Below are 15,550 nucleotides of genomic sequence, written 5' to 3' on the forward strand. Positions count from 1 at the left end.
AACCCACACATCAACTTGTCACCCTGATCTGAAAATATCAGAGAATCTCATTTCTACTTCCACTAGATCCAGCCTGCTGCTATAGAGGACTCTTGACTAACTTCAGCCTCCTGAAACCGCTTGAAGAAACAGCCGTAGTTCAGAAGAAGGCAATTTGTAGAGCAAGAAAGTCTCCTGACCTGGAGAAGAACTATCAAGCCATAACAATGCTTGAAATCACTCTCATATGGGCAGATGTTCACAAACTGCGTTGGGGAGGGTCATTACCGGGCCTGCCAGATAAGCACGGGACCTCTGCTAGAGGCTGGGAGGGTGGCAAATGGAAAACCTGAATGCTCATTCAAAATGGGACACAAAGCTGAATATCCGTAGTTTACTCAGTCGGTCTGTGATAACAAAGGAAGGAAACCCAGAGTGTCACCAGCAGCAAAGGAGAGCCAGAATGGAATATTCAAAAAAGAAACAAAGAGGTGATAAGACTTTGGGGTGGAAAAATACTGGAAACAAACCCCGAGGAAAATATTGGGGGAAAAAAGATAAAGTGAATGGAGTGATGAGATGGAATTCATGAACATGTTTGACCTCTCTTTTGAATAATGTGTGGTCTTTGTTAAAACTCGCTATAGGGTTTCAGCACTCGGCAGAAGAATGAGCATGTTGGAGATACTGTGTTTTAGCTGGGTGTTAAGGCCTGCTCCTACAGCAAGGTTCATATCACCTTCTCTTGGTTCTGTTAATTTCTCATCCAGAAGTAGAGGTCCCATTAGTTTTTGGAAATGACTTGAAATACAATTTAAAAATTCTCAAGTTATCAAAGACAAAACCAGAAATCTGAGCCCACTTTGGCTGATTGAAGTGAGAGTACATCTGGGTCCTTTGCAGGCTGCAAAACTGTTGGCTTTGCTCGAAGAAAGCACATGTGAAAAGGTGTGTGAGCACTGGAAAGAAAATGAGGCACCTGTGAAAATGTGGAGTTCTTTAGCTAATGCTCTCATTCCCCAAATCCTGGGAAAAAAACATCTATCACTGATAGAGGGGTGCCCAGTTAATTCCTGATGCAGTTCTGAAACCTGAGGGCTGCTCTACACATGGACACTTTCCATCAGGAGCGATTCAACTGCAGATACTTTTATTCAGAGGAAAACTGCCTCTACTTCAGCTCAGTTTAATGTATTTTGGAATACAGTCTCATTTGGAATAAGCACACCCACAAGTTTGTACCAATTTGGCTAATTCTAATTGTATTTTACTTGGGTTAAGTTTTCGACAAGCTTTAAGTGACATGAGGGGTAACCTAGGCTGACCATTCAAAAGGCCTTGAAGAGAAAGTGCCTCGGAGCCAGCAGCTTTCCCATCAGCTTTTGAAATGAATACTTTAATAGTGGGGATTTCTGTGTTTTGATCATCTATTTCCTACACCCGTGAATTACTTTGAAAACGCTGATGGTTTGCTGCACGGCAGAGCCTGCCACTCACAGCCTGGGTGCAATTTAGAAACCACCCCGGTAATGAAGCCCCGATGAATGCCAGTGGAAAATGTTTGACTCCACAGAACTGCAGTCTCCATTTTTTTCTCTGCTCTTTTCCTTTTCTCTGTTTTTATTGTTGCTGCTTTCCAGAAAACTTAGTTTCTTTTACAGAAAGGATTTTTTTCTTTTCCCTCCTAAGAGGAAGGAGATGCCAGTGCCGACACACCGCATTTGTGCACATCTTTAACTCAGTCCTCCTCGTCACTGAACAGCGAGAGCAGGAGAGGTGGGACATAAACTAGTCCTCCAGCTCTCTGGAAGACAAATTTTGGTGTTCAGCTGGGTGGATTTTCTAATGCAAGCAGGGAAACCTCAGGCCAGCCTACTCCCAGACTTCTGCAGCCTCGGTGATATCATACAGGAATGAGGAGGTATGATTCATCACCAGTTGCACAGACAAAAGTCAGTTTTTATGGCCTCTCTCGATGGAGACACGGGCTCACGTGGAACAAAGAGTACGGGCGAGAGCTCTGCTGGTACCAGCTGCAGCTGAACTGCTCCTCTGTAGGCACCTTTCTAGCAAAGCAAACAAAGTTTATTGTGTTTCGGGTTCGTAACACAGTGCGCTCACTGTATTCACGTTGCTAAATCCAAAGGCTGCAGCATGGCTCGGGAGCGTGTATAAAAGGCTCAGCTCCCACCCCTGTCCCAGACCAAAGGCTCCCGGATAACACGGGCACGGCAGTGAGACGGTCACACCGGCCTTCCCGTGTCACGAGCGAACGTGTCCAAAAAGACTTTGCAGCAAATAGCACACAAATCAAATTCACAGAAACCGGGCAACAAGAAGGTACTTGATGAAACTGGACTTTTCAAACAATGAATCCTTTGTTAGGTCCTTTTTTGAAGTGGGATATTCTGGGCCAGCCCTTTCCAGGCAGAGAGGGAGGTTTACAGGCATTTTGAGATTTGCTTTCAGCTTTCGGGGGAGATGCTGAGCAGCTGACCACCCATCCCACCTCCAAGCTACTGCTGCGTCCCTACAAGCCATCACATTAAACACCCTCTGCAGCGCGGACATCTTCTGGGTTCTCCGACGGTCACCGATTCAGCCGTACCGCCGGGAAGCAGGGATGCTCTGCGGTACCTGGTGCCGCCCCAGAGACCCCTGCAAGACACCCCCCTAAAGATGCTGGGGCGCATTGGCCAAGCGATTCCCAAACTGCTTGAAAACCATCTTGATTATTTTCTTGGAGCTTTCTCTTTTGACCAAGCACTACCCATGAAGGATCCCCAAACTGCTTGAAACCCAACCGGATTATTTTCCTGGAGCTTTATATTTTGACCAAGCGCTGCCCATGAAGGATCCCCAAACTACTTGAAACTGCTTATTCTCTGGAAATTTTCTCTTTTCTCCTCCAACATACCGCTTGCGCTGAACCAAACGGTTGGTGACGACGTGTTGACCGGCCTCTGACATCATTTGCGAGGCGCGGTAAGCGGAGGCTTGGACGTCACCGAACGCGATACAACTTAACTTTACTAGTGGGAGCAGTCGCTTTGAAAATCCCTAGTAAAAAGGGTCAGGGAGCTAAAACTCCCCTCTCCACAACATCCCCCCTCCCTCCTCTAACGAGGGGTGGGACGGATCGATCCCGCCTCCCCGCCACGCCCCAAAGGGGGCGTGGCGGGGAGGCGGGATCGATCCGTCCCGGTAATTAGGAGAAGCGCGAAGTGGCTCGATCGAGCAGAGCGCTTTCTACCGTCGTTATGTCCCATTCGGTGGTCCTGCGTGGTCCTTCGCCGTGGGGTTTTCGCTTGGTGGGCGGGAAAGATTTCAGTGCTCCGCTGACCATCTCCAGGGTGAGCTGGGGGGGGCAGAAAAATTGGGGGGGGGGGAGAAAAGGTTTTTTGGGGGGGGACCGGTGGCAGGTGATGGGCGGGCAGTGGGGCTGCTCTGGTGGGGATGGGGCTGGTGGTGCCCGGGGGGGGTGGGCAGCACCCTTTGGGCTTTTTTTTTTGAAGTATATATTATTATATATCCACCCAAATACAGGCAAAGGAAGGGTTTCCCTTTGAATGCAGTGCTGTTTCAGCGCCCCCCCCCCCCGCTCCTGTTAACGCAGAGCAGTCAAGCCTTCTCCCCGCTTGATTTATTTTGGGGGATGTTAATTCATAAAGATCCGCTTTCAAAGTTTTTAGTGCTTCAGTGCTACAGAGGGCTTGGACTCCTGCCCTGGACTGAGTTCACAGGCTGTTGGGGGATTTTTTTTTTAGGAAGGCAGGAGTAAAGTCAGCAAGAAGTTTCTCTGCTGTGTTATGGGCTCCCTGTGGGCTGGTAGTAATTACTGTGTAAGTGCACTCACACTTGTATTTAACCTCGCAAAGATGTATTCTGGAAATTTCCTCACTAAGGCACCGCGGCTAGCTTGAAATAGGCTTTGTGCGCAGATCTAGGTGAAAACAAACCGTCCCCCGTGCGGGAAGGAGCCCAGCGAGGCGGTGCGGTGGGCTGCGGGATGGTTGAGGTGCTGTGCCCGAGCTGGGCACGTTCCCACGGGTGCTGGTGTTTCCATTGCCATCGGGCTGCCTTGGGAAAGGGCTGGACACCCGAAGCTGCCCCGTGGCGTGCTGAGGCTGGGTAATGTTGCTGAGTTTCTCCTGGGCAGCTGCTGCTGGAGCGCTTGAGCAAAACACTGAGAGTATTGAAAAGCTTTGAAAGGAGCTATAACTTAAAAAATATCATCGTAACGCGTACAAGCTGTTTGCCGTCTTTTCATTCAGCTGCCAAAGCTGTGACAGAAAAGGGAAAACACGTACCCTGAGTTTTAAAAAAATAATTATGGGAGAGAGCACGTTTTGCAGAGACTTGGTTTGCATTTGAGTTCAAACGTGCCTATTACACGGCTTTGTGTCCTTGTTTTTTGGACTGTCCCTTACCAAGTGTTCCAGCGAGGGCTTTTTTGGAGGAGAGGCAGGAGGAGATGGATGGAGAGGAGGGAAGACTGGGACCGGGAAAGGCTGGGGCAGCACAGGGAGCAGCAGCCGGCGGGTCCGGCCGTGCTGCCGGGGTCGGGCACGCACCGGAGTGTCTGTGCTGCGAGGGGAGGCACTCAGCTTTTGGGGCTCAGTCTACACCCCTGGGCACGGGGAGGTCCTCTCTCTTCCCCAGTAATGTGGGATGTGTTGCAGCAAAACGCAAAATTGCCTCTCGGTGACTGTAAAAAATCTTCCTGTTGTGAAGATGAACATCTTAATTTAGCGGCGGGAGCCTGCTTTCCTGTTACTTTGGAAAAAAGTTTGGTTTAATGTTAAACAAGAAAAAACAAAGTCTGCTTTTGCCTAGGCAGGTGGCTTGCCAAATTCCTTGTTTGATTCAGCAAACCTGGGAGATGTGAGGATAATTCTCATCAGGCCAGTCTCACTTGGGATCACAACGAGGTGTAACACAAGTAGCAGTCGTGGGGTGTTGCTTCATGTTACTGTGTGTGGCAGCCTTTTAAATCGGACCCTTTTTTAATTCTGTTCCCACTGAAGAGAGGGGCGATGCTCCAATGTGCTGTACGCTAACAACTGCTCCCAGAGGGTGATAAACAACTCCCTGGGGTGTAAATAGGGGTGTAGAGTGCTCTGCTTAGGCTCTGGTCTCTTAACACAAGAAGAGACCTCACTAGCTTTGGAAATAATACCTGAAAATGTTCAAACTGGGGAGGAATTGGCTTCCCCTGTAGCTCCCAGCCATGGGGAAGGGGCTGCTGGGGGAGCTGGGGCTTCACTTGGTGGTGGGTCTGTGCAAGCCTGCCTCTCTGCAGCGGACTGAGTGTGGCTGGTGTGGTGCCATATTAATTTTTATCCTGTAATTGTCTAGTTAGACAATTAAACTAATTGTCTAACCAGGAGATCTGTTCTTTCTAGCTTGAAACCTGGGCAAGGGGGCTGGGATCTGGGATAGGGAGTCCCCAGCCCCCTTGCCCGGGCTGGGTCGCTGCAGGTGGGAGGGAGACTCTTGCTGTAGCCTAATTGTTGAGGCTTTTGGCTGACTTCTGCTTCCTTCGAAGTGCTTTTTTTAAATTTTATTTGTTTTATATTAAAGTGCCATTAAATTACAAACATATTTTGAAAAGCAGAAATTCTGCCGAAGGCGGGACCAGACTCTGGGACTCCCGTATCCAGCTGCCAGCCCAAGATGCGGACACGCTCCGGCTGCGCTGGGCTGCCCGAGGGATGCGGGTTTGCTGCACCCCGCTTCTGTGCCCGAGGGGGGCTGAGGACTGATGGGCCACACAGTGTTTGGGCTGTACAGCTCTGCAAGCATCCTACCCGGGCTGGTTACGTTGGTGAATTCATAGGTTGCAGTTTGGGATTTGAGGCATCCGAAAGCCACCCGCCTTCAGTTCTGGGTGCCAGAGGCTGGCTGCCTACTTACAAAACACAAATTCATCTGCGTAGGGGTTGGAAAAAAAAATGATTGTCATTAATAGGTTAGTTTTCTCTACTCTTTGCTAAGCTACTACAGGAAACAATTTCTCCCCAGACCTCCCGCTAGCTGTAACAGTGCAGAGATGTGTCGCAGCCCCGGGGAGCGATGCTTTGCTGTCTGCTGGGGGGGACCCCAGAAGGGTGCAGCTTCTTCTCCAAAGCCTGTCTTGAGTGTCGTTGCTCCCGGTTAAGTGGAGGCAGAGTTCCTTCCTTGACGTTGCATTTGTGGAACTGGAAGGCAAAGTGTCGCTGCTAGAGGGGAAATAAAGCGGTTGGTGCAAAAGGAGCTGCCAGCCTGAGCTGAGCAGGAGACGCTGTGGTGCAGCTGAACCCTGAAGGTAATCCCCAAAAGTGGCTTGTGACAATATTGTCAAGGGCTAAACTTGAAAAAAAAATACGGATTTGGCAGCAAGGAAAATAATGACCGCACAGTCCTGCTTTGGAATGGGACTTGACTCACTCACCAGGACTTGCTTTAGCCCCCAGGAGGTCACTGCATTTGTACAGGTGCAGCTGATGGTGTTGAGCCCATCCCTTGCAGCTGTTTCAAATATGCTCATGAAATCAAGGAATGATCTGTTTTTCTTGAAAGCGGGTCACTTCCCTCTGTGGTTTGATGAATCTTAAGTGACAAGTGTTAAAGATGTGATTGCCAGAGTGACTGGGAACAGCTGATGCTGAGCACTCCCCTGGAGAGGCCAGGGCTCGAGTTGGAGTGTTAAGTTCTTCAGTATTAGAGATAAGGAAAAAATAAGTGCAAACCCAGAAGGGTGTGCTTAGGGCATCTTTCTCATGTGGTCACATAAAAAGCTAGGTGTGCTAGCTGCCCTTCTCCCTCCCTGTTTCTTCCTGCATTTTCTGGGGGACCCAGATGAGCAGGGCTGGGGTGTGCTGGGCTGGTTTGGGGGCACGCAGCCCTGGAGGGTGCTGCGGCAGCTGCGTGCAGGGGCGATGGTGGTGCGTTGTCAGCACAGAGCTGGGAAGGGAGTTGTAGCCCCAGGCTGTGCTCCGGGGAAGCAACCCGGCTCGTTTTATACCCACGGTTACAGTAAGCTGATGCTGGGTGTTGTGCATCATGTAGTTGATGGTTCCTCCTCCTAGTGATATTTATGGGGGTAGGGGAGTGACCTAAAACATCTGCTTAGAGTTGGCCTTAATGACTTGATAGTGGTTTTAAGACTTAATTAAGTTTCTGGTAGCGGACAGCTGCTTTTTCTTGGTTGAGCAGGTTAACAACTGGATACTGTGTGTGCCCTTGGTGGGAAAGGGAACTTACAGTGGCTCTTACTCGAGGTAGTGACAACATTGCCTTTGACCAGCAACCACGGTTCAGGAACAGAAATGGAATAACTTACTCAGCTGCTCTCAGTGTGGTGCTTATAACCACATCAGTGAGTGCTGTGGTTCTGTGTGGGATCACAGTTGATCTACCCCTTGCCTGGGATTAAAAGATAATCAGTCATTAGTGTAACTAGAGGAGCTGAATGCATTTAATCACTTGAACTCGCTTGTCCAGCTCCTAGAGCAGTCAATGTCGTCATCTGCCCAACTCTGCCAGTGTTAATCCAAGCACTTGCTGCTTTTAGAATTGTAGATAAATTACTTGGCTAGGCAGATAACTGACAAATGGACTGATTCCAGTATTTTTTAAATAAAATTTTGAAAAAAATTTTAATACGGTTTTTCTTTTATCTGCCAGCTTCAGCATCAGTTTACCCACTAGTCTCTAGCTGAGCAGCAAAAATGCATTTTTCAGTGTTGGCTTGGAACTGTAACATAAGAAGGGTGATAAATAATTGGCCTGCAATCCATTATCCAGGTATTGTTTGAGTTGAGGTTGACTTTTAAACTTAAGTAGCTTTTGTATTTGAGCAAATACGTGTCCTGTTAAAGGTTAGGGTACTCGAGAAGGAATTCTGCTGAGGGAGGAATTCCAGTAAAAGTGGTCTTGTTGACTCCGTCGGGGCAGCCTGCAAATGCCCAAGTGCGTTGCTGTGATCCCACTTGAACGGAGTACGCGCTCGGGGTAATGATTTCTGGGGTGGCCTGTGAGGTTTTGCTGTTGTGTGCTCCGGGTCGGGGACGGCAGAGCACGAAGGGCTGGGCAGTGCTGGGGGGGCCGGGTTTAGTTCCTCCGGGAACTCCACGGATGTTGGCAGACAAAAGGCAAGAACCAGAGATGCCAGCAAAGGGAATGGGGCCGGTTTTTTTTCTTTGCTTTCCATAAGAGTTTTTTTTTTCCTGGTTTTATGTGTAACTTGTATGCGTTGAGTGTTTATTAAATGGAAATGATGTGCTTTCTGTTCAGAGCTCCCAAATGGACTGAAGTAGTTGCTCTGTGGTGATGAATCCTAAAACTAGGACCCCAGCTGATTTCTGCTGACCTTTGGTGGTTTTATTGCTCGTATGGAGGAATGAAGAGTTGCTAGCTATTAATGTTTGTTTTAATGTAATAGTTCAAGTGGGTTGATTATTTTTTTTTGAGTGGAAGGAAATAGTTTTGCTTGTCATTCTTCTTTGTTTTTGTCTTTTTTTTTTTTTTGTTCTCATCATTCTTCCAATGATTGTTGCTTATAAGGTCTGGAGTGAGAGATCTGGGTGGTTACACTTGAAGCTGTAGTGGCACTTAACCATTAATCTGAACTACAGATAAGAACTAATGAAAGTATGTAACAAATATATTTGCTGCTGAAGTTATTCTATCACTGAGGCTTTATTTAATAAGTGAAAGAGAAGAATAAATGCTTGTGCTGGTTCAGGAGACAGTAATGGTAGAATATGCTGGAACGAAAGCCTAATGCTAATTACTGTAATCAAGCACACTGATAATCCAGAGTGGGAAAGCAGGCGGAAAGAATGATTCATGTAGGTCCATTCATGCAAGGTCTGACCTTGGGGCAAGTTCAGCAAAATAAGCCCAGCACACCCTTGAAAACACTTCGGGCCTCTGCCAGGTTGAACAAAGCAGAATGGGCTCAGTGTAAGTGGTTATTTTGAGTTGGGGCTAGGGTTTTCGTGGTTTGGGGTTTTTTCTTTGTTTTTTCTTTTTTTTTCTTTTAAATGATGGTGATGTCAATTTTCTAACTTCTTGAAGACTGAAAGATTGCTTGTTGGGACAGGTATTAAGAGTTACTTTGGAGAAGTGCATGGTTGTACCCCAGTTGATACAGTGATAAAAAAAGAGAATAAAGTTAGATAGCAGACTTACTAAAATGGACTTGTTAGTGTAGGAAGCATACAAGGGGGAATATGTGGAATTAATCTTTTTTTTTTTAAACTTTTTGTTAATGTATAGCACGATAGCTGGTGATAATCCTGGTCCTCCTGGGGGCAGATCAGTCCTTTAATTTTAATACAAATATGCTGTTATGGATTGTGTAGGATTAGTGCAGACTATTGCAATTAATTTTTTTTTTGTAGTTTTGGGGGAAGACGCGTATCACAGGTCTGCAGGAGTCATATGGTGAATCCTAGAAGGCACAAGTCCTCTTAAATGTAGTATTTCTAACTGAATTTGTTGTTTGATTTCTGAGGTCTCAAAATGCATTGACTCATGGTTCTTAGATACCCAAACACTTAGTGAAAATGTTTTTATTTTTTAAGTCATCTGTGACCACAGGTGCTAGAGTGTGAAAGAAAACAGTAGATTTCTCAAGATCTGGTAGTGTTGATAAAAAAAGCTAAAACAAACATGTTCACAGAAAATACTCTGCTTGATTTGTTGTCAGTGCAGTGCTGCCAGATGTGTACCGAAGCAAACCGCGGCGTATCTAGCCAGAGCTTGTTAATGTAGTGGATTTGTACACAGCCCTTAACACCGCACTTGCCCCAGCCCCTGGAAGATAAGGTTATATTTGGTTTCTACTTCAGGACTTACGTAAAAACTTTAAGGAAACCCAGGATTCACTGGGTTACTTGGAACAACTGCAAAAAATGTTAAGCTGCAGTGTGGCATTCAAGTAGCTTTTACAGCCAGCAGAGACCTAAAATAAACCCCACTTTCTCACCATAGAGAACAGAGGTCTATTTAAAAAAAAAAAATAAATTTGCTGTGCAAGAGTATTTCAGCCAATGAATTTTCCAAACATCATAAAGATGCCTCAAAGCCCGTGCCACACTCAATCTTTCTTGTCAACCAGAGCAACTCAAATTCACACCCATTAAACCTTAAGTAGTTTTACATGTTGTGTGGACTGATAGCAGATTATGTGCGAATGACATTTTACAGTACAAGCTTCAGAAAGCAAAACATACCGGATTAAAGAAGATTATTTCAAGTAATTGTTCTTAATTATCAGATATGGACAATGCACAGCTAGAAGACAAACTGTCCTGAGCAGTTGAATCCAGGACTGCTCAATAATGAGCACCGTGGAGTAGAAGCTCAGCTGGGAGGTTTACAGTACGCTGAGCCTGAATGCTGTCATTCACCATAAGCCACAAAACACTTCCCAGAAGCCTTTAGCCCACGTAAAGCTTCTGGTACAAAAGACTAAACCCCGCAAAATATCTAGCGTTTGCAATTAAACTGGGAGAAGGCAGCCGCATTGCAAAGGCACAAATCCCTGCGGTCTGTGCGAGATTAACGCCTACTCGTTTCACAAGGACGAAGCTTCAGGTTTGCTCCCTGGATGAATTCAAACTTCTTGTGTTGGAGAATTTTCTGCTGTTTGGAGACACCTCTGTTGCCGCTTTCCTTTTGATAGGAAAGAAAGTTATCAACCCACCTTCCTGGCCGAGAAAGCTGGTGATTGGAAAGGGAGAGCTCTGAGCTGCTCCTGCATGTCTTCGGCAAAGCGCCCGGGGGTCTCTCCAACCAAGGGTTGCTGCCTGAGTTCTGGGTGCTCTGGGGCTGAGCAAGGCGAGCTTTGGCCAAATAAGCCAGGTGTGAGTGTCTGAACAACCTGTGTCTGCCTCAGTCAGCACTTTGAGGTTTGCACTCACGTTACGTGGTTGGTTGCTCTAAAATTCTTACTGGATTTCATTGATTATCAGCCTTAGGATGAGAGGAAATGGCCTCAAGCTGAGGCAAGGGAGATTTAGGTTAGATATTAGGAAAAATTTCTTTACTGAGAGGGTTGTCAGACATTGGAATAGGCTGCCCAGGGCAGTGGTTGTGTCACCATCCCTGGAGGCATTCAAAAAGTGCATAGACGGGGTACTCCATGACAGGGTTTAGTGGGCATGGATGATGGTTGGACTCAATGATCTTGAAGGTCTTTTCCAACCTAAATGATTCTATGATTCTTTTCTTTGTATGGAGTCCTCAGCCTTTGAGCTGAATTAGGATCTACGCTATGAATCCATTCTGAATTTGGATTTGGATCCATCAGCACTTGGATTCAAAAGGATTTTCAAGTGTCTTGCCTTCTATAACACTCGCACTCTGGTTCTTTCCCTTTTATGCTCTTAAGCTTCTTGTTTTCCTCAGTAGTTAAATGTATTCATGTTGCATAAACAGTGCTCTTCATTTACCAGGCTGCACAGCATACCTAAATAAAGTCTTGATGCACTGGACTTTTATATAAGCAATTAGAAAAATGCAAATAGTTGTCAGGGAATGTATGTGAGTTCAAGGCACCATGCTTTGAAAAGCTGAAGAGAATTCCTGGAACAAATGCTTACAGGATTTGGGGAATTTATCTTCATTAGTTAGTCATTTAATTCTTGGCTCTTCCTGTTTTAAAAGAGATTGCTACCGTAAGATCACTGCTTCGTAGCATGCTTCCTGATAATGGAACAGGCTTGCTTTGTTTAAAAGCTGAGAATTTTGTCACACTATCTTGAAAGCCTCCCGAAGACTTTAATCGGGCCCTTTTGATCACACTTGCAGAACAGAAAACTTCCCCGGACTTGCCTGTAACAAACTACCATTGATTTAAGAGAAGGGTGTTGTGGTCTGTGTAGGCTTGTATGGCATTGCATGTCTTAACCCATTAAATTCTGGGAAGATGGCTTCACTGATTGATGGGATGTGTCGCATTTTGTTAACATAGTGCTTTTTTTTTTTTATGAAAGTGATGGAGGCCTGGCAGAGAGAAAGCTGCCTTTATTATGTAGGTGTGATTGTCCTGATTAGGTGGTACTTGTTAATTTGAGTAAAAACTACTGGAAGACTAGATATTAAGTTCTTCCTTCCGATGGCTGTGCCGGGACCTGTGCAGGTGTGAGGAGGAACCGTGTCCCTTGTCCTTGGGTCCTGACACAGGTGATGTTACAGAGGCAGGAGGAAAAACTGGGGAGGTGTAAGTTAATATAGCACATTAAACTTTCACTGAAGCGTTGAGTGTTTCAGCTTGCGGTGTTGGCCCAGTTCTAGCGATGGCTTGAGCCGAGCCGTCCCCACGGCGGGGGGGGTTGGTTATCCCTGTGTGGGCGGTGGGATGCGCACAGCGAGACCCGGGGGACTTTGCCTTGTCAGACGGGTCTCATGACCCTGGCACGCTTCTGTGCTTGATCTCTGGGGGCAAAAGTGTAATGCTATGTGTGTTTCAAGAGTAAACTCCTCTCAGTGCAAATAATCCTGCTTACTAAATTAGATTGCACATCTCCCAACACCAACTGGCTTAGCGCAACAGTTGCCTTAATGTGCTTTATTTTATTGGCCTGATGTCAGATGCTAGCACTTAGTAAATCCTGACGAGGCTCCAGTGGCCAGATAAGACAGCCGCTGCTGGCTTTGGGGTTTTTCCAGTCTGTTCCATAGCATCAGAGTATCCACTTGGCTGGGGAGGGAGCTGCTCGAGGCTGGTCCCCTTGGAGGAGAGGAGAGAGGTGGGTGGTAATCTTGGGAAAGGTGGTGGGGAAAATAATTGAAGAAACTTATTTTAAAAGATTGGTTTGTAATTGTGCAGATACAGTTCACGGGTTGATGACTTGGCAAAAGGAGATGGTGACTTGTGGGGTGTTGGTCCAGCGCTACAGCCTGTGGGTCGCATTTCCCCTCATTATCCTTGGTGGGGGTGATGCTCGCAGCCTTGTGACCAAACCTCCTGTGGTGAGAGGACAGTGAGAGAAGGGCTGTTTAATGGGGTCTCTTTCTTTAAAGTTCTCCTTTTCCTGCTGGAATAATATAAAAGGATGGAGACGGGCGCTGATATTGGACCTTCAGTATTTTTTGAAGCACAGTGCTGTGTGGAGGACATACAAAGGTGTCACAAATGAGGCTTGTCCTGAGGGGATTAGAGAGAATAATATGCTTTTTGGAAAAGGGGGAAAAAAAAAACCAACAAAAAAACAAAACCCAAAACATTCTGGCTTCCTACTGGAGTGAATCCCTGCAGAAGGCATGCTGCATAGGGAGAAGCAGCTCTCTGTGCTCTCAACAGCCTGGAGTTATTTACTGGGAGCACATGCTCTGCAAACCTCCCCACACCCTGCTGTACAATATTGTTAGCTGTGCATGGTTTCTGTTTCTTTTAGTATTTTCTGTTTATGAGTATTCTTATGCATCTGCATTTTTTTTTTTGAGAGTAACAAAGAAACAGCTGCTTATTTTTGTGGAGGGCTTAAATGCAGAACATTGTTCTCTCTTGGCTTTATTTAATTTTGGGAGAGCACTAAAAATGACATGCGTTTACGCTGTGTTCCCAGAGCAGACGCCGTGCTGTGCATGCGCGGTCGCCTCGGGTAGAGTACACGCGAATGTGCTTCTATGGGCATAAAAGGAGCTGCAAAAACACGAGTGCCAGTGACCTCCCCAGCACGCTGGCTGGTCCTGCACGTGTTCCGTGCTCAGTTCCTTCCTGCTGAAGATGCAGCAGCGATTAGGTGATGGGTAGTGGCTATTCCCCACGTAGTGCTGTGTGGGATCTGCTTAATCATATCATGATGATCAGCTTACCACCAGCTAACTCCATCCCTGCCCTGGTCCCAGATGACTGGTCCAGTGCACCGGACCCATTACGCTGAGTTGCTTTGATTCACTCTCAGAAAACTGTTCGGCTCTGCTGGATTGCATCCCAGCCTGTGCTTAAAAACCTCCTGGGCACAAGGGAAGAGGCTGGATGGCACCCGGGAGTGGGAAGGTGCAGAGGGAAGGCCCTCCCCCCTCTCGTGGGCAAGCTGTGGGGTTGACTAGGCTGTCTTGTGCAATTTCACCCCAAGTCTCCATCAGCTGGCTTTGGATTTATGTTGGTGGGAAAATATCTTCGAGTGCGGGGCAACAATAACTAGCAGTGCTTGTTAAATGGTGGCCGGCAGTTCCCATCGGTGCTGCTTCGTTGCTGTATGAAGTTGTGGCTTTGGGAGCTCCGAGCTTCCAAGTGAGGCGGAATTCTCATCTAGTTGAAAAAGAAAAACCTTTGGGGGAACTAATAAAAATGTTTATGTTTCTTTAAGCCTGCGGTGTTTGCTGTGGGTTTGGCTCTCGGTGCTATACACTTGACTGCTCCGAATGTGTGTCGAGGTTACTGTCACCCCACGGCACAAGCAGAGCCCCTTGGGAGCCGCGTGGCCTTGATGCCAGCAGTGCCAGGGCTCGGACCACCCCGTCCAGCCCCTTAATTCTCCACCAGCATCTTATTCCGACCCTGAAATACCAGCACCCGTGCAGGGCGCCGCAGCCCCGGGGGTTAGCAGGGAGCGAGGGACTGGGCTGGCTCCTTGCTAGTGTGTAATTGCCCCGCTCAAGCTCTTCGCTAGCGAAAAGCAGACAAAACAGCTCAAATCCTGGCAGGTGCCCAGCGCGGGCAAGACGAGGCATGGCACACGCAGGGTGCAGCGGGTGCCGTGGGATGGAGCCCGTGTTGGGACTCTGCTTTAGGGTACTCGGCATTGCCCGTAGAAAGGCGGTGTGTGGTGGGGAGACCCAACCTGTCCTGCTCCCGGGGAGACCACTCACACCACCGAGTTACCTATCCGTCGGTCTTGTCTTGGTCTGTGTCCATTCAACCTTGATTTTTAAAATGTTTGTTCTTAGCGCTGATGGAGAACTTCAAAAACAAACAAAGAAAAATCTTATCACCGTTTTTCTTAAGCCTGTCCTAATCTCAAACCTCAATTCCTTTGGAGGCCCCTTTTGAGAACGCAGGGCTCCAGTGACCGGGTGCAGGTTTTCTTTGCAGTGTTTTTTAACTTCGTAATATATCCAGTGTCTCTCCGATTTGTGCGTGCTTCGTTCGTGTCGCACACGCAGCGGTTGCGGCTCACGGCAGACCCGAGGCCCCTCTGGAGGGAGGTGCGAGTGGGTGAGTGCCTCTGGTAAAAGCTCCAGCCCAAAACCTCTGTTTGCTGCTGGGCTGTAACGTCGCTGCCCTGCAGAGACCTCGCACCCACGGGCAATACCCGCAGCTGTAGGGACATCGCTTAGGGCTATTGCCCTGCAGAACAGACTAATACACAAAATGAGGTTTATCACTTGAACAAAAAACCCACTTTTTTTTTGTATGTACTTGCTTATAATAGCAGATGCTCAGCAGCTCGTTGGGCAGCAGCTGGCTTTCCTAAGGAAAGAGGCTGGTTAAGGAGCATTCTGGATTGAGCCCATTGCTGCTGGGTGCGGGTGCTGGCTGCTTGTAGCTCAGTGGGTGCCTGAACAAGACACCCAGATCCCTCCTGCTCCTTCCTTGTGTATTTATTCGTTTCCACGTGACAACAGAGGG

General features: G+C 47.4%; 1 protein-coding gene across 1 annotated transcript in view; it reads left to right on the plus strand.

Moving 5' to 3' along the window:
- The first annotated feature begins 3,152 nt into the window (after positions 1 to 3,152).
- PDLIM4 (PDZ and LIM domain 4) overlaps positions 3,153 to 15,550 on the plus strand; it is a 53,596-nt gene continuing 41,198 nt past the window's right edge. Inside the window, exon 1 of the mRNA XM_069772899.1 lies at positions 3,153 to 3,332. Coding sequence (XP_069629000.1) covers positions 3,240 to 3,332 — 93 coding nt within the window. The 5' untranslated portion in view covers positions 3,153 to 3,239. The remainder of the gene's footprint in view (positions 3,333 to 15,550) is intronic.

Source organism: Haliaeetus albicilla, chromosome 27 (assembly GCF_947461875.1).
Source record: "Haliaeetus albicilla chromosome 27, bHalAlb1.1, whole genome shotgun sequence".
NCBI classification, from domain to species: domain Eukaryota; kingdom Metazoa; phylum Chordata; class Aves; order Accipitriformes; family Accipitridae; genus Haliaeetus; species Haliaeetus albicilla.